Source organism: Chiloscyllium punctatum, chromosome 5 (assembly GCF_047496795.1).
Source record: "Chiloscyllium punctatum isolate Juve2018m chromosome 5, sChiPun1.3, whole genome shotgun sequence".
Taxonomy (NCBI): domain Eukaryota; kingdom Metazoa; phylum Chordata; class Chondrichthyes; order Orectolobiformes; family Hemiscylliidae; genus Chiloscyllium; species Chiloscyllium punctatum.
The window spans coordinates 105,958,653-105,984,403 of record NC_092743.1 but is presented as its reverse complement, the minus strand read 5'-3'; the positions used below and the strand labels follow the sequence as shown (position 1 = coordinate 105,984,403).

Sequence of the window (25,751 nt, the reverse complement as noted above, 5' to 3'; positions counted from 1 at the left end):
TTAAATCTTTACCCAAGTTGATCCGCACTCTGTATCTGATCCATCAAAGCCATTAATAATATTATATATTTTAGGTCAGCCCTCTGCCTCGTCCTTTCAAAAGAACAAAGCCCCATCCTGTCCATACCCTCTGCCAGGTATGATCCTTACAGTTCTTGGATCAGCCTTGTTTTTATCTGATTCCCATGTTGAAAACAGGACAAGTCCTACCATAGACATACAACAAGGGATGTTGCACTCAGACACATTGGCTGGATGTCTCTCTCCAACCATCCCTGAGGCCTCGGCTCTCAGTCTGACTCTTTCTTTTGAGGAACCACGTGCTTCCTGAGTGACTACTTAGAGCATTCGCTCACCTCCTCCTCCTTGTGACACCAGTTTCAGAAGATTCTGCACCGTGTCTGCCAGCTCTCGCTGTTGTCTCTGCAAGCTGGTGTTGTTGACAGTAGCTCGGTTCAATCTTGCCTCTAGCTCATCGATGACCCGGCTCTGACGGAGGACCAGGTCTTGGAGGCTGCTCCTCTCCTGCCTCAGTGTCTCGACCTCCTCTTTATGTCGGCCTTCCATTTCTAGAAGTTTCTGTTCCAGAAAGCTGAGGAAGTGGAGATTAGAAGGATTGAAAAAAAAGCAAGATTTTGCATTTGTATAGCACCTTTCATCACCTCCACTGGAGTTCCCAAATCCTTTAGAGCCAATTAAATACTTTTTCAAATGTTGTTACTGTTGCAATGTAGGAAACACAGCAGTGAACACTGCAAGATCCCATAAACAGCAATGTAATTCATAACCAGCTAATTTTGTTTTAGTGATGTTGGTTGAGGGATAAATATTGGCTGGGACACCAGGGAGAACTCTCTGTTCTTCCTCAAGATATATGCCATGAGATCATTTACCTGAGAAAGGGCATGGAGCCTCACTTTAACCCCTCACTTAATATGGAGCTAATGTGCAATTTAGTATGGGATAGACTTGAGACATTTGACTTCACAAACTCTTAACATTCGTCTGTATCTGTGTTTTTGTTTTTGCTGCTGTTTACCTATTTACGCTATTTAACTCTGTGCTCTGCCTGTGTTGCTCGCAAGACAAAGCTTTTCACTGTGCCTCGGTGCATGTGACAATAAATTCAATTCAATTCAATTCACAACAAGGTACAGGTGACAGGCAAGTTTTGACAAATTTATTGAACACAAAACATTAGTAATTTATACAATTTTAAGTCCGCTGTTTACTGCAATATAACAAGGATGAGTTAACTCTCTGTCCAGTGCAAATACACTGTCTTTGTGTGTATATATTGTGGCGTAATTTACATTATTAATTCAGCGTGCAAATATTCTGCAGACATGGCTCTTTATAAATTTCAATACACATTTGGATTTTACTAGACTGGGGTCTACAGAGGAGTCCTGAGAGTATGTAATACGACCCTGGATGAATAACAAATCACATTGTCTCACCACCTCAAGGTTTAAATTAGCACTTTCATTGCACAACAGATGTGGAGACAGGCAACAGATCAAATCAGCTTTATCGGAGTTTAGAATTGGTGCAGGACAATTACAAAGAGAAGGAAAAATGCTGATTATTTTTCAGCTGGCTGGATTCCTAGCCTGAACAATGGCAAATGAAAATAAAAGAGCTAGAAATGAGGGATCAACTCTGATGTTTGATAGGGAGTCTGTAATATCAAGAACCTGTAACGTGTACCTGTACTGATAGTTGATAAGGAGTTTGTACTGAGGCACCGTATCACATATCCATGCTGTAGTTAAAATGGGAGTCTATACTGACGGATCGTACTAGGGAGTCTGTATTGAGGGATCGTACTGAGGAGAAAGTGAGGACTGCAGATGCTGAAGATCAGAGCTGAAAATGTGTTGCTGGAAAAGCGCAGCAGGTCAGGCAGCATCCAAGGAGCAGGAGAATCGACGTTTCGGGCATGAGCCCTTCTTCAGGAATCCTGATTCCTGAAGAAGGGCTCATGCCCGAAACATCGATTCTCCTGCTCCTTGGATGCTGCCTGACCTGCTGCGCTTTTCCAGGGTCGTACTGAGGGACCAGACTAGGGATCTATACTGAGGGATTGGAGCAGGGAGTCTGTACTGAGGGACCTATATTGATAGTTGATTGTAATAGGGGATCAGCATGGATATGTGATACAGAGCCCATAACAAGGGATCTGCACTGATATCCTGTTTTGTGGGATCTGTACTGATAGTTGTTAGATAATCTGCAATGAAACCTGAGGGGCAGGAATTCCATCGTAACTTGAAGAAACTGAACAGTTTAAAAGAAACCTAAATGAAGATAACATTGCCATATTTCAAAGCATATTTCTTTAATCTGTTCTATGCTGTGCTGGTAAACAGCTTTAGGGAACACTACAATGGTCAGCTCTTGACAGAGAAGGAATTTTATTAAAGGCCTATAATTTTCAGATATGTAAACATCCAAAAAGCAATGTGTTTACTTTCTATGTAAACAAATATGTGCTTAACATGGAAACATGCAACATAATAAAATACTGCATTTTTTATATGTTATATCAGCACAAAATTGTTGGCAATCAATTTCCCAGGTTCAGACATCTCTCCAAACAAATAAAAAAAAATCATCAGATGCTTTTTGTCCAATTTACCTTGATTCCAACCATCATCATTAAAACAGATTGTCTGTTTATTAATATTGCAGTTTGTGGGCACTTATGGTGAACACATTTGCTGCTGCATTTCCCACACTGCAATAGTAACATGCCTCAAAAAGGTATTTCATTGGTGATATGGAACGTTGGGATGTCATGAGGTGGCAAATGTGGTTGAAAAATAGAAGTCTTTCTTCAAATGCAAGGCAATATATTAAATGCTCAGTCACCGCATTCTTTTTGCTTTAGTCATGTATCATTGGGAATAACGAAAACTAGGGCTGAGAAAGGAAAGTTCCAGAGCTACATCGAATACCACAGTAACAACGAATCTTAAAGTTGATATCAATCCAGAATTTAGAAATGACATGGGTAAGTAAAGTTCTCATCTGTCAAAATAATGCCCAAACTTGCTTAAGTGATCTTGGAAACAAACCAACTTTAATGAAGGAGTATCATATTTCCCTCTTTGAGAAAACTAAGTAATTTTTCAAAACCTGGGGATTTTCAAAGGCAATTTTTCATTAAATATTTCTTCATCATTGAGCTCTAGAATTCAATTAACTCTGCTCTGCTCCCTCCACCCAGTCACCAATTCAGGAACAATGAAGTGGTCAGCTTCACACACCTCAGACGAGGAAACCTCAGACTAGAATTCTGACCACCTCCTTCTCTGCTTTTCCCCCCACTGCACTGAAATCTCAAAGTGCAGTTTCTTTACGATTAGAGTGAGTTAATAATGTTCCATCCAGGGTATTTAAAACAGAAGTAACCAGAGGATGCTGACAAAGTGAGCAGAAATATTTCAGCACGGCTGCCAAACATTCCTGTATTGTTACCCTTGTGAAGTGCTCATTAACTCAAAGCACAGATTGATTAATGGCATCAAGTGCTGTGCGGGTTGCGCAAATGGGTTCTAGAAATAAAAACTGTCTCAGGTTCTAATTAAAGTTTTCTCTTCAAACTGTTCAATTTTTTTTTGTTGCTTCCAAATGGTAGAATTGGTGCTTCATTGGAAGAAAATTTGTTGCCCAGCACAGAAACAGGCCACGTGGCCCAACTGGTTCACATTGGTGTTTATGTTCCTCCTCCCTCGCTTACTCAATTAGAATGTTCCTTTCCCCCTTCACCTGTACAGGATGCATTACACAGGAACCTAAAAGCCCCACGTAGCTCATGCACAACTCAATCCTTCATAAGATATATGTTCCTTTTTCCCTTCACCTGTACCTTTCTCCTTACAGTTACTAACAAAGTTGTGGAACAAGTCAGGGCTGTTCATTAGGGATATTCTGCATGTGACAGACATGTAATTTTGAGGTGAATCTGTACAGGATAAAAGAACTTCACTATCTGTTTAATATTTAGTGTGGATGGATTCAGAGTGAACCATTGTGATCTTTCAGTCCAAAGTTACTTCACTCATCCCATTTTCTCCCAAATGACTGGTTGAAAATCCTCTTAGCTTCCCTTATGGAATTAGTCAATAACATGGCAGTCTGGAGTCAAGGTTCAGTGCAGACTGGAGGCTAGGTGCCAGCAGGAACTGGGGTGGAAGGACTGTTGTTCTGAACTTTTTATCTCTTTAACTGTTAATTCTTTTTTCCCAAAAACTTGCATTGAAGAATCTGTACCTTGGTACTATGTAACTAAGATGATGCCTTTAAGTGTGACTTGTAAATTTTCACTGTACTCATTTGAATGCATGTGACAATAAAGCTAATCCAATTTAATGCAACGTTCTTTATTCTAATGAATAGCATTATACTTTCCATCTGAAGAACTCTCTGGGGTTGTTTGGTTGGAGGACAATTAGTGAGGATGATCGCCAAAAAAACTAGGGATTGAAATGAGGGGAAATAAAATGATGCAATGATCTGGAATGGGCTCCCTGGAGGGACTTAGATACAATAATAACTTTCAACAGGTAACTGAATAAATATTTCAAAGGGAAAATGTACAAGCCTTTGGGAAAAGAGCTGGAAACTGGTACTGATTGGATAGCACTCTCGCAAAGCTGACACAGACACAGACAGCTGAATGTCCTCCTTCTCCCTAATACAGTGCTGTGATTCAATGATGGAGCTAAACATCTGGTTGAGTTTAACTGAGGATGGTGTCAGTGCATGTGGGGTGTATTGACTGAAATACACCCCTTTTACTTACTGCTGGAGGGAATTATGTCATAGCTGGTTCATACCCAATAGCATTGCAAGTTGCATTTAACTCTCTGGACATTCTCAAACATGAGGGTTATTCTCCATATCAGCCATCCTATTCTTGCACAAAAAGAACTTGCACTCTCCTCATAACGTGCATTTTCTTGATTGACTTATTATCCACTGACTGTATTCCCTTTGCTGGGTCACTGGTGCCACCTTCTCCTGTGAGTCAGAGAGTTGTGGGTTCATATCCAACCTCAAAATCCAGGCTAACACTCGCATGGCAAGACAGAAGGGCTGCTGCACAGTCAGAGGAGGTGCTGTCTTTCTGATGATTTATTAAAATAAGATCCTACCTGCCTTCTGAGGTAGTAAAAGATTCAATGGCACTAATGAAAGAAGGGCTGCGGAGTTCTCCCTGGGTCAACATGTACTGTTTAAATCTATATCTTTAAAGAAATTATCTGGACAGAACACATGGCTGTTTGTGGAACCTCGTTGGGTGAAAATTAGCTGCTGTGTTTTCTACATTGTAACAGTGCCAACAGTTCAGAAGTATATCATTGGCTGTCAAATTCTTTGAGCTATCCAAAATTCATGAAAAATGATACAGAAATGGAAACTTTTGCTTTTCTTTCTGCTTGCTGAATGGTTGTTAGGCTTAGATTTGCTCCACTCCAGTTCCAACTAATGCATTACACAGGAATCTAAAAGCCCGTATAGTTCATGCACAGCTCAATCCTTTGTAAGATATATGCATGGATGTGCAAAAATATTTTAAAAGACCATACACCTAAATAAATCTCCCATGCACTCCAAGAAGCAATTGGGAGAACATTGGTCCTAATGATGTTGTGACAACCGCAGATTGAGTCTGTAATAATGTAACTAGATATATTTTAGTTCAGGGAAGGCTGACAATGGTCAAACTATCCACACCACTTGCAACAATTATTGCCTGATCTGTACAATGACAAATGAGCATTTTCTGCTGAAGAAATTAGGATTTCCGTCGTCAACCCAAGAAGGGTGAAACCTTTCAGTGCAAAACTTATGTTGGCAAATCAGAAACCTGCTCAATTACTGAGGATTGCTCATTTGCCATCAGTCTTCTTGAGCTATAACCTAGTAGGAGATTCTCCCCACTTTTCTTTCAGAAATGGGAACTTTGTAAGCTGCCTCTTATCATCAAGCAATGTCAATGACTCAATCTCACAGATCGACGGAACCTACCTGTTCTTATCGTGCAGCTTGTAGATCTCATTGGTTTGAAGAATCAGTTGTTTCTCCAGCTTGTATGTAAACAAGGAATTTTCCAAAAGCTGAATTTCGAGTCTTGAGGTTTGGTTCAAGACCTAAATGTAAGTTCATAAATCATTATTCCTGTGAATTACTTATTTTCTCTTAATAGTATGTCAGAATGAAACAGTTATTCACAAACTTTTTAAAGTACTTCATAATAAACAGCGGTGAAAAGAACATGGCAAAATCCCTGTATTGTTGTTCCTTATGCTACCATTTGGACAAGGAATGTACAGCTTTTATACATTTTTTGCATTGTGACAGCTGATCAAGGAATACTGGAATAAGAGGAGGCTGCTCAGCCCATCAAATCTGTTCTGGCATTCAATTAGATCATGATGGCTTTATTCAATAGACACACTTAGACTCTACAATCCTGGATATGTATTTCCATCATAACATTGCCATCACTCAGCCAAATGTGACATTGTGAGTGTTAACCTCAGTGTCTCTTGGTTAGGGATCATATTCCCAACTCCCCAGCGAACCCCACCTCCCCCCACCCCAGCACACAAAGGAAAACGTGTTCAGTGGGTATGGACAAACCCAGGCTGCATTCAGCTAATTTATTCCCGTGAATGGTCTGTGTTCACATCATAAGCTCGTAAAGGATACTCACCAGATTGAATTTCTAATGGGTGATTGGGAAGTCATTTGGAAATGGTAATGCTGCATCAGAAAAGTTCAAACCATAAATCCAGCAAAAACCTGGAACTCTACACTGATCCACGGGCTGAAAGAATGTTTAAGGTGTGAGTGACACTCTGTACGAGTGACACTCTGAAACAGTGAATGATTGAGTGCGATTGGGTTGTGTGTGTGTCTATCTGTCTGCATATGTGCATGTGTGTACATCTACATGCAACTGTGAGAGTGTGTGTGTCTGCTGCCCAGGGATTAAGGCTGCTGGGTTGTGGCATGATGGTGGGAGGGCATGATGGTGGAGTCCAAAACAGTGAGGGGTGTAGGGAAGAGAAACTGGGAGCCAGTTAGCTCAGTCCCTCCAGAGAGCCCATTCCAAATCATTGCATCATTTTATTTCCTGAAGAATGCTTATGCCCGAAACGTCGATTCTCCTGTTCCTTTAATGCTGCCTGACTTTCTGCGCCTTTCCAGCAACACATTTTTAAGCTCTTATCTCCAGCATCTGCAGTCCTCACTTTCTCTCCTAGATCATTTTATTTCCCCTCATCTCAATCCCTAGTTCTTTCGTCAATCATCCTCAATGTTTGTCCTCTAGTCACCAACCAACCCCAGAGAGTTCCTCAGATGGAAAATATAATGCTATTTGTTAGAATGATTGATGTTACATTAAATTGAATTAGATTTATTGTCACATGTACTCAAATGAGTACAGTGAAAAGTTTACAAGTCACACTAACAGCACCATTTTAGGTACACGGTACCTCGATACAGGTTCTTCAATATAAGTTTTTAGGGAAAAAAAGAATTTAAAAATAAGGAAATAAAAAGTTCAGAACAACAGTCCTTCCACCCCGGTTCCTGCTGGCACTTTGGCATCATCTTAAAGTGGGAGCTTTTACATTTATGGGTTAATTCTTCATTTCTTCATCTCTGACGACAAGCTCCCCATTCCAGTCCCCACCAACCCAACCCACACAGAAAGAGTTGAAAAATAAATGACTAAATGTGATGAGTATTAGGTGTTAACACAAAGACTATGAAAATTGACCCGTTCCTTCAGGAACAAGCTTTAGAATCCCCACAATCTTAAACTATTTATTGACATTTTCCTCAGCTTTGTTTCCGTGCCAGTTGGGCTGATCACTCTCACAAACCAACTTAAACAAAATTCTTACAATATGCTGTAACCAGATAAAGATACCAGAGACATATTTGCAAGAATCACTCAGACTTGTGTGATCTCTGCCAGTGAATGTTTTTTAAGGCTCTTATTTAATTTGGAATGAGGTGCTAAAGAGTGTGTGTGTGTGTGTTATTTTGGCCAAGTTTAAGCATGAAGCTCTGAAGCATGTTGTAGCTCTTACAACAGCTGATTGATCCTTCCTCCCAAACACTTCCCCCATCCCCCTCCAATCAACATTTCACTCCCGCCATCCCCAGTAGGATCTTACCTGTGTTTCCACATCTGTGAGTCTGCGTGTTTGCTCTGCTGACTGACTCAGCAGACTGGTACCAATCTCCAGGATAGTAGCTGTGTGATTCTGAACGGCAGTCTGCTGGATCTGAACCATCTCGGCCTTCATATTCTCCTGGATATAGTTCTCCAGCTGCAACGAGGTCATTTGAAAAGTCTTTAAGTATTTAGCCTTTTCTGAAATAAACCCAGGATAATTACTGGGCAAAGTGCAGCAAGTAGCAAAAACTTGCTTCTTTGTGACAGCTTTTTCAACATTCCCTAGCCATTCAATGAAATTTGGAAGCATAGTCAATTTGGTAATGGAGAAAACATGGCTGCCAAATTGCACACAGCAAAATCACACAAACAGAAATATTAGATTATCAGTTAGTGTTAAGTACTGGTTCTTAAAAATGAAATGATTACGTTCGAGCCTTGCAATATTTTGAATTACCCGAGGGCATGAAGTGCCTCCAAATCCCCGCTGCTTTTCCCACGCAATGCCTCAGCCAAATAGAGTTGACTTGCCAACCAATCAATACATTTTTCTCCTGCAGTATAAATTGCTGCAGTCATTCAAAATATGGCACGCTTTTGTTTATCCTGATGCATACAAGGCGAGAAGATCCAGTAACATGTCTCACTTTTCAGAAATACCAGCAGAATCTGCCTGCGACAATCCTGCATGAGAGGATATTAAGACTATACTGGGCATTGTGGAAAGAGTAGCATTCTCTTAGACAGGGTGTTGAAAGGGACTAGTCTAAAGATGAGTAATCTGTGTTGCACCTCCTTTCTAGTTCTACCAATGTAATTATTACCAATGTGGACAATGACAACTGGATCACTCCTCTCTTACTCCATGTTACTCTCTGGCCACAAGGAGTCTTTAACCCTGGCATAAGGCAGGCAGCATGCCTTTCCAACTCATGCTCACAGGTATAGAGAACATTATCTATCCTCCTAATGATACCATTCCTGACCACTACTACGTTTTCCTATTTCCTCCACCCTAATTGAATAGCACGCTGTATTCAGGTATAATGATCAGTTTCCTCACCTTCGTCACAGTCCTCACTCAGTTATCAAGATCTTGTAACTGTTGGATAATTGCAGTGGCTAAGACTGCTTGAGAGCTGCCCCCATACCTGCCTCACCTACAATCACACCTTCCTGTTCTTGATCATAATACATGTTTGAATGACCAAGTTTAAGAGGTATGACAGCTTCCTGGACTTCAGCCCTGCCCGATGTAGTACAGTATCTCAGTTCGGACCCTAGCTCCTCAACTTGGATCTAAAGTTGCTTGGGCTGTAGATACTTGCTACGTTTCTGGATATAATGGATCATATGGTATCCAGCAGCTCCCACACGCTGCAAATATGATATATCATCCAGTTTGCTATTTCTATTTTATTTGTTATTAATTAATCACATTGCTATCACTGCTATTATCATTTGAAGAATCTCCATTCTTTACACTATCTTGTATTTTTTTATATACCAGCATCAATCTTGTACCTAACAAGCAAGTTATAAGAAAAGGAGAGAAAAAAAGACTAGAGACCTGAAAACAAACTGATGATTATTACTTACAAGACTAGAAATACTCACCAATCCTATTCACCAATCAGCTGCCTTGTTCAGGCAAAAGCAACCAAGTATGTCTATCCTTCCTCTGCTAAACTTGAGATGCACAACTGCAGCACTCTATTACACAAGTCACACTAAACTGGCTACTTATATATGCACGAAACATAATAGGCCAATTGGAGTCAGTTTTTCTTTAAGACTAATTCATTAAGTTCTAATCACTTTATAGGAGACAATTGCTATAGTTTGCCTCAAGGTCTTCTCTCTTGCAAGAAGCTGGAGCTGATCCAAGCAGTAGCAGAAAGCGATATCCATTCTTGCTATCTGGAAGTTTTACAGTCAGCTATGAGGTCCACACCTTCATAGAAAATAGAAGCAAGAGTTGGCTATTTGGCCTCTCGAGTCTGCTTCACCGCTCAATACAATCATAGCTGAATATCCTTCTTATACCGTGTTCTCACTTTCACCCCATTCCCTTTGATCCCTTTATTTTGAAGAACTATATCTTTCTCCTTCTTGAAAATATTCAATGTTTTTCCTTCAACTGCTTTGTGTGGCAGAGAATTTCAAAGATTCACCACTCTGGATGAAGAAATTTCTCTCCATCTCAGTCCAAATTGACCAACCCTATATCCTTGACTGTGACTTTTGGTTCTGGACTCCCTGGTCCTTGGGAACATTCTTTCTACATTTGCCCTGTCTCGTCCTATTGGAATTTAAAGGCTTGTGTGAGATTCCCCCCTCATTGTTCTAAACTCAAGTAAATATTGTTCTAACCAATCCACATTTCCTTCAATATCAACCCTGCCATTCCAGGAGTCAGTCTGGTAAAACTTTGTTGCAATCCCTCCACAACTAAAACATTATTCCTCAGATAAGGAGACAAAAACTGCAGACAATACTCCAGGTATGGTCTCACCAAGGCTTTTACAATTATCAGCAAGACATCCTGTATGGCTATCCTCTTGCTATGAAAGCCAACATTCCACTTGCCCTCTTCACTGCCGAATAAACCTACATGCTTATTTTCAGTGAATGCTGTAGAAGACTCCCAGCCCTTATTGCAACTCTCCATTTCCCAATTTGTTCCAATCTGATAATAATCCATTTTCCTGTTTTTGCTACCAAAATGGATAATCTCATATTCAACCACATTATACTTCATCTGCCATGCATTTGTCCATGTATTCAACTCACCCAAGTCACACAGAAGCTTTCTTCATCCTCCTAACATTCATTTTCCCAGCTAATTTTGTACTGTCTGATATCTTATATTCATTATATTTAACTCCCTCATCTAAATCATTAGTACATATACAGTGAATACCTTGAGTCTAAGTATTGATTCCTATGGTACCTTACTAGTCACTGGCTGTTGCTCAGAAAATGACCCATTTATTCCTATTGCTTGTTTTCTGTCTGTTAGCCAGTCCCCTATGTCAAAAAGTGTGGCACTGGAAGAGCACAGCCAAAGAATCTTTTGGGGCGTTAGATGGAGGTGAGGACGGATCCTTCCATATCCAGCAGAAATTTTCCTGCACCACCAAAGACTTTATCTGCAGCGTATGTTGCTCTCAATGTGGTCTTCTCTACATTGGAGAGACAGGACACCAACTTGCAGAACGTTTCACCGAACATCTCTGGGACACATACACTAAACAACCCCACCATCCTGTGGCCGACCACTTCAACTCCCCCTCCCACTCTGCCAAGGACATGCAAATCCTGAGTCGCCTTCACTGCCAAATCCTAGCCACCTGATGACTGGAGGAAGAAAGCCTCATCTTCTGCCTTAGGATGCTCCAACCAGACAGGATCAATGCCGATTTTACCCGTTTTCTCATCTCTCCTCCCCTCACCTTGTCCCAGATCCAACCCTCCAACTCAGCACTGCCCTCTTGAACTGTCCTATCTGTCCATCTTCCTTCCCACCTATCTGCTCCACCATCCACTCTGATCTATCGCCATCACCCCAACCTTCACCTATCTATTGCCTTCTCAATTACTTTCACCCCCAGCCCCCCTCCCATTTATCACTCATCCCCCTTGGGACCCCGCCCTCCACTCCTGATGAACAGCTTATGCTTGAAACATCGACTTTCCTGCTTTTTGGATGCTGTCTGACTGGCTGTGCTTTTCCAGTGCCACACGTTTTGACTGTGATACCCAGTATCTGCAGTCCTCACTTTCTCCCAGCTCTCTATCTATTATAGACAATCTCATGCGCTTTAATTTTACATGCTAATCTCTTATGTGGGATCTTATTTAAATATTCAAGTAAACCACATTCACTGGTTTCCCTTTATCAATTCTATTAGTTATATCTTTGAAAAATTTCAATAGATTTGTCAAGCATGATTTCCTTTTTGTGCATCCATGCTGACTCTCCTTTAAGTTCCTGGCTAATGTACATTTAACCAAGCCCTGGCTTTGTACTTGATAATCCTCACATATCCTTGGTGTAACTTGTCCAGAATACCTTGTCTCTGAGGCTGGAATGGCTGGCCTTTCTTCAAACACCAGCAGAATTGGTATTCATGGTCAACCAACTAGCATATGATCTGGCCAATACTAATAAGTTTTCAATCTTTCCTTTGTTGTTTCTATTGTAATTGATTGAGCATGTTTACATTGCTGGTTACTATATCACTGTGGCATGAGTATACAATTCAATCTCATGAAGAAATTCCTTGTCATTTGTTGTAAATCTGTCAAATGTTCACTCTGGAGACTGTATCCAACATCATTAGTAGCTTTTCCTGTACATATTTTATCACATTGTCCAGCCTCGAGAGACAGAATTAGAATCTCTGTACATGTAGAGTTACCCTTGTTCACGCTTCATCATTTATTGTGGAACTCAATTGTTTATGGTCCATCTCCTTGAGCACATTCAGACCAATGTCTGAACATTTCTTTGTATGCTCATATAACCAGAGAGCTACCACCTTTACAACTACGTAATGTCTCTTAGAGTCTGACAATGCTCTGGAGGCACAATATACCGATTTCCAACAACCATCTCGTTACTTCTGTACTTTGTAGCAGAAACATAGCTGCTGTGAAAGTTGGAAAGGATGGATTGTGGTAGATCAGGGGCATCTGTGGATGTTAGGATGACCTTGATCTTTTGGAAAGCATCCTCCTGATGTAAGACCCAGTATCCTCCCTGTGTCTTCCTGAAGAGTTGTTCAAGGATTCAGTCAGTATTGCCAAATGAGGCACCAATTATTTAGAAATCCTTGTAAGTCATGAACTGACTGAGGCATTAATTAACAACCTTCATTTACTGTCGATCTGGCATTACTCCATTCTTGCCAACATTCTGTCCCAAGGAGTGAATAGATTCCTTGGAAAATTCACACTTGTTGAGGATAAGCCTACCTTCCTGTCGGCATTTCAAACCTGTATGGAGCTTCTGATCATATCTCTCAGCTGTTTTTCTGTGTATCATCCACTGTGTTGAGCTGTGTTAGGTCAATGCATATTTGATTGGTTTTGTCACCAGAGAAATTATGCCCCATCTGGCTATTTCTTCAATTTGCTTCTGAACTTGATTCATTAAGGAATGTGAAATCTTCCTGGGTGTCTAGACACATACATTTCTTTTAACATGATGTAGCATCTAGCATTAAGTTTTCCCTAATCCTGTGAACAATTTCTGGTAACCTTTCTCAAAGGTACTCCTGTTCTGTACAACTTCTTCATCCTTTTAAACAAGATTGAGGGCAAAACATGAAATCTTGCTCAAGAATGATGTTTCCTGACTATGAATGATGTTTGCACTCTCACAATCTCACATACTGTTTTGCAGGTTCCCTTGTAATGGGGCAGGACGGTGGCTCAGTGGTTAGCACTGCTGCCTCACAGTGCCAGGGACCCAGGTTTGTTTCCAGCCTCGGGCGACTGTCTGCGTGGAGTTTACACATTCTCCCCGTGTCTGCGTGGGTTTCCTCCCACAGTCCAAAGATGTGCAGGTCAGGTGAATTGGTCATGCTCCGTACAGTTAGGTGCATTAGTTAGTGGGAATGGGTCTGGGTGGGTTACTTTTCAGAGGACTGGTGTGGACTAGTTGGGCCAAATGGCCTGTTTCCACACTGAAGGGAATCTAATCTAATATCACACTCTAGGGAGCTACACCACATGGACTTTGTAGTTTTATCTCTGTAGCCTGTAACTTCTGTTTCTTCTTCCGTGATATACAAACTGGCAGGGCAGTGGTCATCACCCTTGTGTCAGATTTGAAATTGGTGACACTCTTTGACACAAACAGGTTATCTAAAACTCAAGTTGTTTGGATCTCAATTTCCCCTACAATAGCACTGGGTATTTTCTTTTCTAATTCTGGAGGTTCTATCACATTAATGTGTGTGTATGAGTAACCTTTAACCTTTTGCTAGTTTGAAACTTCATCCTAATTCTACACCTCCTCTACAAGTTACCTGCACTTCTCCAGATGTAGCATTATTTTGTCATAGCTGGTCACTGCTTGTGTTTGTGAGGCTTTTATGATCCACAGCACTGATGCTGACTCTTAGTATTTGTTCTTTGAAAAACTCTTTATTTTAGCTTGCCATGTGTGTTTTTAAACCACAAAATGGATGGGTTCTGTTGCTCTTCAATAAAAAGATTGTCCTTTTGTCTGTATTTCTTCTTGGTTGCTGCCTCCAGAACAATTTAAACACCTTTCTCTAAAGTCAAATCTTCTTTTGACTGAAACAAAACTGACAAAGACTCACCAATAATTCCAATTACAATTCCAACTCTTATGACTTGTGTTTTCAATGCTCCATTGTCTCAGTTTTCTACAGATCTATAGATATCATTATTGAAATTCTTTATGGATTCCTTTGGATGCTGAGCTCTTCCATCAAATTTTGTTTTTTCAAGAATTTTAGTATTTGTCAAAAAATGTTTGTTGGACATCTTCAGCAGAAAGTATGTTGATTTGTAGCATCATCAGCATTGTCATTGTGAATGCAATAGTGTCTATTTACTTGTTCAGTTTATGATTATGTATTTAAATTGAAATCAATTCTGTATCTTCGGGAACGTTTTCTCCAAGATTTTCAATGCTATGCTTGATTTTGGGCCTACTTTGATATTAAATCTTGCAGGTAGCATTATTTTCCTTACATGTCTTCCTATTGTGATTATTTATCTTTCTTTCTTTTAAGCTTTTCAATTCTGCAGTATCTCAATGGTGCTATAAGCTGTTTTGTTTCAACATGTGAATAGAGGGCAGCCATAGGCCATTCAGCCCCACCGGCCTGCTCCATTCATGGCTGGCTTGATTGTAATCCTCTTCAGGATGAGAGTTCCAAAGATGCAAACACTTGTCAGAAAAGTCACCTCTCCTCCTGTTTAAAATTGACATCGACCCTGTCAAAACCCCAGGATTTTGTATGTTTCAATGAACTCATCTCTTGCTCTTCTAAGTCCTAACAGGTACAAGTTTAGCCAGTCCAACCTTCCTTCATAACATAACCCACTCATTCCAGTTATTGCTGTAAATAGCAATGCTGGTTTATTTTCCTTGCTTTAAGGCATTCAAACTGTGCAGTAAAGCAACATGGTGTTGTTTTCCTTCTTTTAAAGCCTTTAATTCTGTTAAGTAGAAATGCTATACAGTGGTCTTCCTGTGTTCTTGCCGTCAAAATGGAGATTTCTCACTTTTTCCCAAGCAAAATGGATGATTTTCCATCTCTTCATAGTCAAATACATATCCTTTTCTACAATTCGCCCAACTAAAACCTTGTGCTTGCAGGATTACACCCAAAAAGAACTCTCTGTTCAATCATGTTTGACAAAGATTGAGCAGAAAACATTAGAATCTTCTTTTCAGGAAATTTTCCAGAATATACAAAGCCAAGATTCTTCTACAAAAGAAACAATAAACTCCGAGAGAAATCCCGTCTCAGTGGGATTTGGACCAGAAAATAGTTTAATCACTTCACTAAATTCTTGAAGAGCTGAAAACTTGTTGAATTGGGTGTGAATGATGATTTGACTTTTATACTCATTGAAGTTTCATCTACAATGCACAAGAGTGAATACTGTCCACTTGTCTGGGTGAGTGCAGCTTCAGGAACACTCAAAAATGTCTATATTTCAGATCCATTAATTGAATCCAATGCCTATTTGAATCAATAGCCAAGATAACTACCCCGGCCCTCTGAATTACGAGTCCATTGACCATAGCACTACACCATTGACTCCTTTGTTTGTGTCTGAAAACTGTTTCCAGTGGGGCAACTCAGCAATCAGTACCGAATCCCTTGCTGATTTAAACATAAATGTAGCTTGGTATGATTAAAATGCTTGCAGCTAATTCTAAATTTGGCTAAATAGTTGCTAGTGAGGACAAAAGCAGGAAGGTATCAATGAGCAGAAAAATGGCAAATATAATTCAGTCTAGCAGCATTCAAGTTCTGCTGTACAAAGAGACTGATTTTAAGATCTCTTGTTAAACTGTACATTGTATAGAAATGTGAGAAATGTATCTCCTTTAGATTCTCAAATACTTGAAACAACATGTACAATTCCCTATTGCCTCCACTGTAGATGAACTATAGTGGATAGAAAGTCTGTTAGGCCCACCTAGTCTATGCTGGTGCAGATATTCTATACAGGGTTCCTCCCACACTCGCCTATCTTATACTGTCAGCATATCCGTCCATTCCTTCAGGAGAGTATTCATTGATAGCCATAACAAATATCATTGCTTGTTGTAACAACCTATCTAGTTTAAGAAAATGTCCTTTAGGAAAGGAAATATGCCTTCCTTATCTGGTCTAGATGACATGTGACTGCAGTCCCACAGTAATCTGATTGATTCTTGACAGCTTTCTATTAAGTCACTCAGTTCAAGGACTGCAAATTGCTCGCCACTGATGCTCACATTCAGAAGATGCTCAAAGGATACACCCAACAGCCTGAATATTTTGCTCTATGCCACTAAGTGAATTTTGTGTGCAACTTGCCACCTGCCCTTAGATCCTACTTTTCTGACTAGTATGACATGTCAGACCTTTACACGACATCAAAGCATCTTCTACCCACTATCTTTTAAAAAAATTCAAGGGAGTTCTTTCCTTAACAAATCCATGCTGATTATTCTTGATTAATTTGTGGCTCGCTAACTGACAATTCATAGCTTTTCTCACAACTTTGTGCAGTCAGTTGTTCAGGCAATTTCCACCTCTCTTTTGAAAGGAGAGTACAATATTGTTAGTCCTTCCCAACATGCCTGTACCAAAGGACACGGTAAATGATCATCTGGATGTTAATCCAATTGGGTGCTGGGAGCAATATTCAGGTCTGATATCTGCTGAGACAGGATTGGATCCAGTGGGGAGGATACCAATGCACTCTCAGATCTCGTCACACCCATTCCCTTCCAGTAGCTGATCCTACGGGATCATTTGTCAAATAGCAGCAGACTGTTAGGTGTTAGGGTTTATTTTATGCTGATATGCATAATGTCAGTTTTCAGACAAAACACAAAAGTGAACGTGAATCCTGGAAAAGAAACTTGCAAAATGGTGACGCAGTGTATATTGTTTAAAAACACAATTAGCAAACAAGAGGAACATGAAGCTGTTTTTACTGCCTGACTCTCAGGACCTGTGGAGTGGGGGCTGGTTCTACTGTTTCTCCAATAAATATTCCAAGCTGAAATGTAATGTCATCACTTTCCCTTAACCGTTTTCTTCAAAGAACTTAAAGACTTCCTTTCATTCCTTTTACCTCTTCTTTTTTGGAAATCACAACTTACATCAAATGATCTCAAATTCCTGCCGGCACACACATTAACAAACATTTTTTTCAAAACAAGCAGCTCCATTTTTCCAGAAGGTTTCAGGTGTGTATTTCAAAAATGCACATAACAGCTGCAACATGTGGACCGGCAGCTGTCTCCTCAAAACCCAGCTCTCAGAAAAGAAATACGAATCTCAGAGTTAAACTAAACTTATTATCTTTGAAATTAGAGTATCGTCAGCTTCTATAAACGCCACAAAAGAATAAAAGATGGAAAATCTCACCTTTCAACCCTTATGACCCATAACTTTTGTTAAAGATTCTGCTATTCTCCTTTCCACCTCCTGCAGACTCATTTTGTACTTATTTAATTGTCCCATTACCATCTCCTTTTGCCTTGCCTTGGAGCACTGACTTGTGCAGCCAGAGACCCTCCACTGAGCCCAGTGTCAGAGACTCAGGCCAAAGATGCAGGAGTTAAAATGTTATATTGTTTAAAACCTGGTCTAACTGAGTGATTATCTAGTGTAAATGAACTGATCATCCCAACAGAGTCTTCGACCTGTACTTCCCATCTGTCAAATAAGCACTAACCCACCCACCAACTCAACATGGCTGCTCACCTACCCACCCACTCAATCACTCAAACAACCAACCACTTACTCAGTCATCCACCGATGGATTCAACTGCTCAGCAATTCACTCAAACCCAGTTACTCATCCCGCACCCACCCCAATACCAACTCAACCACTCACTCATTCACCCACTCACTAACATAGTGAAAAACTTGAGATCTTTAAAAACCTGAGTATGAAAGGTTCTGACATTAAAAATGGGGCCATGCTCGCTCCTTGCGTGTCTTCTCCTATATTCATTGGTTTGGCTACATACACCACTTCACTGCTGCAGCTGGAGTTAATTCCTTGGCTGAGAGATCTCAAAAGTACACTCAGCATGTTTAGAGCAAGAGGATGTGTAATGAAAGGGTTAGCCTATTCGAGATCTGTAAGATAACTTGTGCTTGGATGCAGAAGATGTGGGCTGGATTCAAAATTAGTATTTTGTCTCTGCCTTCACTAAGGAGAGGGATGATTCAGACATTCTAGTTAAAGAAAAGTGTGTAATTTTAGATAAAACAAGCACAATGATGAGGGAGGTGCTGGAGGGACTGACTTCCTCAAATAAATCACCAGATGAACAGTATCCATGGCTGTTAAAGGAAGCCAGGGTGGAAATAACAGATATTCTGAGAATCATTTCCCAATCTCACTAGATACAGATGTGGTACCAGGTGATTGGAGGTCAGTAAATATTGTATCATTACTCAAAACAGGTGTGAGGAATTGGCCAAGTAATTATAGACAGGTCAGTCTGACCTCAGTTATGAGTTGAAAAATGTGGTGCTGGAAAAACACAGCAGGCCAGGCAGCATTCGAGGAGCAGGAGAATCAACGTTTCCTGAAGAAGGGCTTATGCCCGAAACGTCGATTCTCCTGCTCCTCGGATGCTGCCTGGCCTGCTGTGTTTTTCCAGCACCACATTTTTCAACTCTGGTACTCCAGCATCTGCAGTCCTCACTTTCTCCTAGTTGACCTCAGTTATGAGCAAATTATTAGAATGAATGTTGAGAGACAGGATTAACTGTTACTGGAAAAGGCAGGACTAATTTGGAATAGTCAGCATGGTTTGTTTTGGAAAAATTGTATCTTTCTAACAGAACTTAAGTATTTTGAGGAAATAACAAGGAGAATTGATGAGTGTATTGTCGTGCATTTTATCTACATGAAGTCTAGTAAGATATTTGACAACATCTCACAGAAAAGTAAAAGAACAAGGGATAAGAGAGGGATGTTCTGATTTTGGTCCAAAATTGACTCAATGACAGGAAAATGTCGAAGGATGTTTTTGCCAATTGAAATTGGTTTCCAATGGCATTCCACAGGTCTCAGTGTTAGGTTCCTTAATGATTGAGCCTTAAACGAGGGGAACATGACTGGGAAATTTGGCATGAAAATTAGCATGAAGACTTGATAGTGAAGAGAGTGGTTGGCTGCGTTATCCAGCCAGTGCAGGCATGATGGTCTAGCCTCTTTTCTGTGCCATACCATTCCAGTGGTTCTCTGGTTAAATGATTGGTTACAGAAATCTCTGGGCAGTATCAACACTTACCCAAACTCTCCTGCCTTCAACCAAATCATAAGCCTCTTCGTTTGTCCATCCTCCCATTCCCCTTTTACTTACTTACTTGAAGCCTGTCACATTTTTCTACCTTTTTCTCCCTTTTCACAATTCTGTGAAAGGTCACAGACCTGAAACCAAAACAGTTTCTATACCACAGTTATCTGCCTTATCTTGCGGACTATTTCCAGCATTTTCTGCCTTTATTTCAGATCTTCAGCATTTGACATTGATTTAAGATCAACTTCACGAGAATGAAGAGTTTGGGAGTCTGTTTGATGCACTGGATTCACAGAACATTGAATGCTACAGTACAAATAGCCCAAATGAAATAGAGTGGGGATGTGATGAGGTGCGTAAAGCTCTAACAGAGAGATACTTAGTGGTGGAGGGGGTCATACGGGCATTTTAACTCTTATTGACAACTGAAAACTAAATGGTAGTGAACCTGTGCTCGGTTTTAAACCCCAGTTACCTCAAGTAATAGACAACAGAGTGCTGGCATTTAAGGAAAAAGCATCCTTGGATCAGTGCGTTAAAACAATAGACAATCACATTGAACTGCCAGAGACCCGGGTTCAATTCCCGCCTCAGGCGACTCTCTGTGTGGAGTTTGCACATTCTCCCCATGTCTGCGTGGGTTTCCTCCAGGTTCTCCGGTTTCCTCCCACAATCCAAAAATGTGCAGGTTAGGTGAATTGGCTAAATTGTCCCGTAGTGTTAGGTAATGGGGGAATGGGTCTGGCTGGGTTGCGCTTCAGCGGGTCGGTGTGGACTTGTTGGGCCGAAGGGCCTGTTTCCACACTGTAAGTAATCTAATGTTATATTCAGCGTAACGTCATAGATTTAACTTATTGGATTCAGATCCAGCAGATAAATATTGCCTTAGAGAAATGGATAACAAAAACACTAAGTTTTTCGCAAACATCAAAAGTTGGTTATTAACACATCATTAATCATTCATTTAAAATCAAAATTCTAGTGATTAGTTAGAAACGGAATCTTTTGAATAATTCCTGTTTCTCTTTATTCCTGTCTCCCTCTCTCTTACACAGAGACAGAAACATACCGATAGGACAAAGGGAATTGCTGAGCTGTTCTAGCCTCATGAGAGTCAGTGTGTTGTAATCCAGTGAAGTTTTTAATTTGCTCCACATATCACATATTTGGGGTGAACAGCCTGTCAAATCCCAGAATCCTCAATAAATATGGGGCACTACATTGGATGTTTTTAAACAAGGAAACGCCTGAGTGATAGCAAGGCACATAATTCAGAAAATCAATGAGACTGAACATATGGTCAGAATTTCATCGCAGAACTGAATGGATTACGAATTGGAAAAACTAACAGTGCTGAAGGAGACCATTCAGTCTACTCTCCCTTGCTCATTGAGAGAAAGTCATCAACCTCAGTCCCATTTCTCTTACACAAGTTCCCCATCCTCAAGCACTGTCCAAAACTTACTTTTAAAATTAATGGAACATGCCACAATCAACTTTTCAAGCTGAGAATTTCAGATCCTGACAACCCTCTGAGTGAAAACACTTTTGCTCAACTCCCCTGGAATCCATTTTCACTTATTCTGAATCTTTGATCACTAGTTTTTAAAATTATTAATTAATTTCCTTACTTCAAACTAATATAGTTATGCAACACAAATAAAAAAAATCTGCAGGTCATTCATAAGATCAAACAGAAACAAGTTTGGCTAAATTTAGTCAAGATGTGGATGGAGGTCTCAGAAATGTTGAAGAGTTGGGAAGCCATGCTTCTATGGGTCTTAGCATGACCCAGGGCCACATCTCATTAGCCACCTAATTGGTTGGCACTGGTTCTGCCGATCACATTAAGAGGAGCGTTTCCACCCCCTCTATTTCCACTGGTTGCTTACTAGTGCCTTTTGGAGTTCTGGCCATTGCTGGGATAGCATCTGTAAGAGGATAGAGTATTGATGGATTTATGCCCCTGCAACCAGCAACTAAATGGGATCGGAGGGCATCAGGACCAGTCAGGCAGACCCCAGCAAGAATGGGAGGAGGTTTCTGGTGGTAAGCAGTGTGGATACAGCTAATGCAAATGGGTCAGGTCCATGTAGGTAAAAGAGTGATAAATAGGATGGCATCACACCCATTCCCTGGAGCCCTCTGAGAAGTCTCCAGGATTTATCTGAAAGTACATAGAACTTACAACTCTGAAATCATATTGCTGAGATGTAAGACTATTAATAGATAAGAAGCAAAAAACAGGTGAATGGAGTTGGGATAAAGATCAGACATGATCTAAATGAATAGTGAATCTCTCAATTGCCTCTTCCTGTCTTTGGGTTCCATTTCAACATATCGTTAAAGTCATACAGTGGCATAGAATTCCTGCAACAGACAATAAATACAAGATAATACGAATTCTATTAACAACAAAATCCAATAGGAACATATCACGCACCAAGACTAACACAACCATATTTAGTTTACATGCTTGAGAATATACAGTTCAACAGAATTATACAGAACATGAGGCCATTCAGTCCATCAGGTCTGTACCAGTTCTTCATGAGAACAATATAGTTATTCCCATTCCCCTGCTGAGTCCCTAAATCCCTGCAATGTATTTCTCCTACAATTCTAAATTTGGGATGAAGTGGGTTAAGTGACATTAGGTAGTGGTTCCATGCTTTTCTAATCCTTAGTTTAGAAATCCTTTGTATTTCTGATATAAAGAAAATCTAAACAACAAGCAAATCACTCAATTATCTCAAAAAAAGTTCCACTCTGTCAAGGAATTTTAGAAATTAGATAACTAGTCCATAAAATTAAACTCTACCCAATCTTTCAATTTATTCCATGGAATCCTGCATTAAGTAAGATATTTTTGTGCATTTGTCCAACAGCTGTATAAATTCTAGCTCCTTATATAATTAATCTTTTTTGCGCTTGTCATATAGTTTTGGGCCAATTTCTAACCTGAAAGATTGATTATTTTCACATGGTTTAAGCTAATCATTGCCTTCCTCTAGATGATTTTAACTGGCACTGAACAGATCCAACTGGTTGAAATTTTAAGTGTGTGATTGAAGGAATCCAGCGAGAGAAGGAGGCCCCACAATTATTAGGAAGAAGGTGAGGGAAATCAATGCAGTCTTAACTTGCCTCCAATTCAGGTCCTGATTTGACAATTATTGAGTCATCATTATGATCGATCTCTTTCAGAACATGCCTAGCAGCACATGCCCAGCAGCTTATAACTCAGTCACATTAATGACTTGGGGAGTGTTGATGGATGACTTTGATGGATGAGCCATAAAAATGGGATGGAGGTAGGAATCTAGAGTCTTTCCAGGTCTTTGAGCTTGATAATTGTTAATGCTCGATGGCACTTACTTCAGACTTGAGTTCATTATAACTCTCCCTCCATCGTGACCCCTTCCTTAGTTGAGCTTAGGTTTTGCATGTCAGAAATGAAGTGACAGATCTAAATATGTGGGTCAGATTCAAACAGATTCTAGCATTGAACATATTTAATAATTGAACTGAGTGAGTAGTTTCAGGGGAACTATCAAATGGTTATTAAAATCTACCCTGCTAAAATGTTATTACATGATGTCCTGGGAACATAATATTCTTCTACAATGGATTTAAAGATTTTTGGCTGCGCATTCCATTTCAGACATTTCTCTTCCCCTTCTTTCATGAAGGCTTGTGATGGTGAAATATATTTCCATAAACACTACAGCCCTCTCCGCCAAATCCCTCTCACAGAAAACTACCAGTAACTTTATAAAGAGAGACAAATAGTGTGAATGTTTTGTCAGTAATCTACATAGCACCTTTCATGATCTCAAGGCATGAATAAGTTTTATAGCCAATGAAGTTGTTGTACTGTAGGAAGCAGAGCAATGATAACTCAATACATTTGTTATTAATATTAGTTAAGAGAAGTATTGGTCAGAACACTAAGAGAACTATCCTGCTTTTTTTAAAAAAAGATTTATCCACAGGATATGGTTAACGCTAGGCAAGCATTTATTGCACATCCCTAATTGTCCAGAGGGCAGTTAAGAATAAAACTGCATTGCTGTGGAACTGGAGTTACATGTAGATGTCAATAAGCAATGACAGCATTTAACTTTCCCAAAAGACTTCAGTGAACCAGATGAGTTTTATTCTGACAATTGACACTGGCATTGTGGTCAGTATTAGAATCTTAATTTCAGATGTTTGAAAAACATTGATCTCAAATTCCATCCTGGTTCTTCATAATTGGACCTTTGGATTAATAGTCCAGTGATAGTATCACCTCCTATGTTTACAATAGTGCAATGCGATCTTTTATATCTGCATGACAGGGCAAACAGGACCTCAGGTGAAGGTGTCCTCTGAAAGGCAGCATCCCCAGCAGTTCAGCAGCCCCTAAGTCCTGTTCTTGGGAGTGTCAGTCTTGATTTTGTGTTCAGGTCTTCAGAGTGGCACTTGAACCCACAACGTTCTAGATAAGAATAATGCCCACTGAATGTTTTGTTCCACTCTGATCCCTCATGCTTTGCCAAAGTATTGATAAAGTCAATAACCAATGATCCAAAACTGGACATTTGGAAATATGATAAGGAGGGGCCAGTATTGGACTGGGTTGGACAAGGACAGAAGTCACATGACTCCAGGTCATAGTTCAACAGGTTTATTTGAAACCATAACCTTTCCGAACACTGCTCCTTCATCAGGTGAAGGTCAAAAACACATGATTTGGGGAAAAAATGAAATCATCTCACAAAAGCCATGCAGACTGTACATTTAAAACACTAAGTGCAATGTTAAACATTAAATTAAAAATTAGTTTTTTTATCATATTCTATTACAAAGGAACAGTAAGACTTTCAACACTGTACCAGCATTCAATTAGTCCTCTGCTCTTCTCCCATTAACCCGCTAATTCTTCCTTTTTGAGTTTTGACATTTTAATTTATAAGAGTTAATGATGAATTGGTTTCCACCCCCCATGTACTTGAGCGAAACCCATCATTTTGCACAACCTCTTCCGAATCTCCCATAAATCTTTCTGCTTTCAGAAGAATGAGTCCACTTTCTCTTTTCCTCTCTGCAGAACTGAAGTCTTTCATCCCTGATACCATCCTGCTCAGTCTCTTCTGTTCCCTCTCTGAATCCTTGATATTTTTACCTAAATAGGGTGGCATGGTGACTCAGTGGTTAGCATTGCTGTCTCACAATATCAAGGATATAGGTTCAATTCCACTGACAGGGTGACTGTCTGTGTGGAGTTTACATGTTCTCCCCATGTCTGTTGTGGGTTTCTTCCATGTGCTCTAGTTTCCTCCCACAGTCCAAAGATGTGCGAGTTGGGTGGATTGGCCTTGCTAAATTGCTAGTAGCATCTAGGGATGTGCAGGCTCTATGCATTGGCCATGGAAAATGCAGAGTGATAGAGTGGGGTGCTCTTTGGAGAGTTGGTGTGGACTTGATGAGCTTATTATTCTATGAAGTGCAGTACCCAGAAATGGAGTGAAATCTCCAACTGGAGTTTATCAGGTGATTATTTAATGTTTAGCAAAACACTTTATGAAGGACAGGGATATATTCCACAGCTTTGATCTCGTTTTCAACTTGTTTCCTGGTCAAATTATAAATAACCAATTTTGAGAGATTATAGCACCCAGATCCAAGGACCAGAATGTGTAGGTCAATTTTTCAAGTCTTCTCGCTGATCACCTTGTGCATAGGTTAACGGAGAGATTATTTTAGAACCCTATCTTGCACTCGGCTTAGTCCCTTCAGCTTTTTAATGTCACAGAATAGGCCCATTGATAAAAACTTAGAATCCCTACAGTGTGGAAGCAGTCATTTGGCCTATCGAGTCCACACTGACCCTCCAAAGAGCATCCTACCCTATCCATTCTTCTCATGTGTGTGTGGATTTCCTCTGGATGCTCCAGTTTCCACCCACAGTTCAAAGATGTGCAGATTAGGTGGACTGGGCGGGGGGTGCGTTGCTAAATTTCA

The 25,751-nt window shown here is 40.2% G+C and overlaps 1 protein-coding gene across 1 annotated transcript in view; it reads right to left on the bottom strand.

The window, feature by feature from the left end:
• Positions 1–25,751, bottom strand: part of LOC140477318 (angiopoietin-1-like) — a 199,281-nt gene that overhangs the window by 64,661 nt on the left and 108,869 nt on the right. Inside the window, exons 2-4 of the mRNA XM_072570986.1 lie at positions 8,205–8,360; positions 6,040–6,161; positions 357–592 (exon numbers count right to left, since the gene is read on the bottom strand). Of these exons, the coding sequence (XP_072427087.1) occupies positions 357–592; positions 6,040–6,161; positions 8,205–8,360 (514 nt within the window). The remainder of the gene's footprint in view (positions 1–356; positions 593–6,039; positions 6,162–8,204; positions 8,361–25,751) is intronic.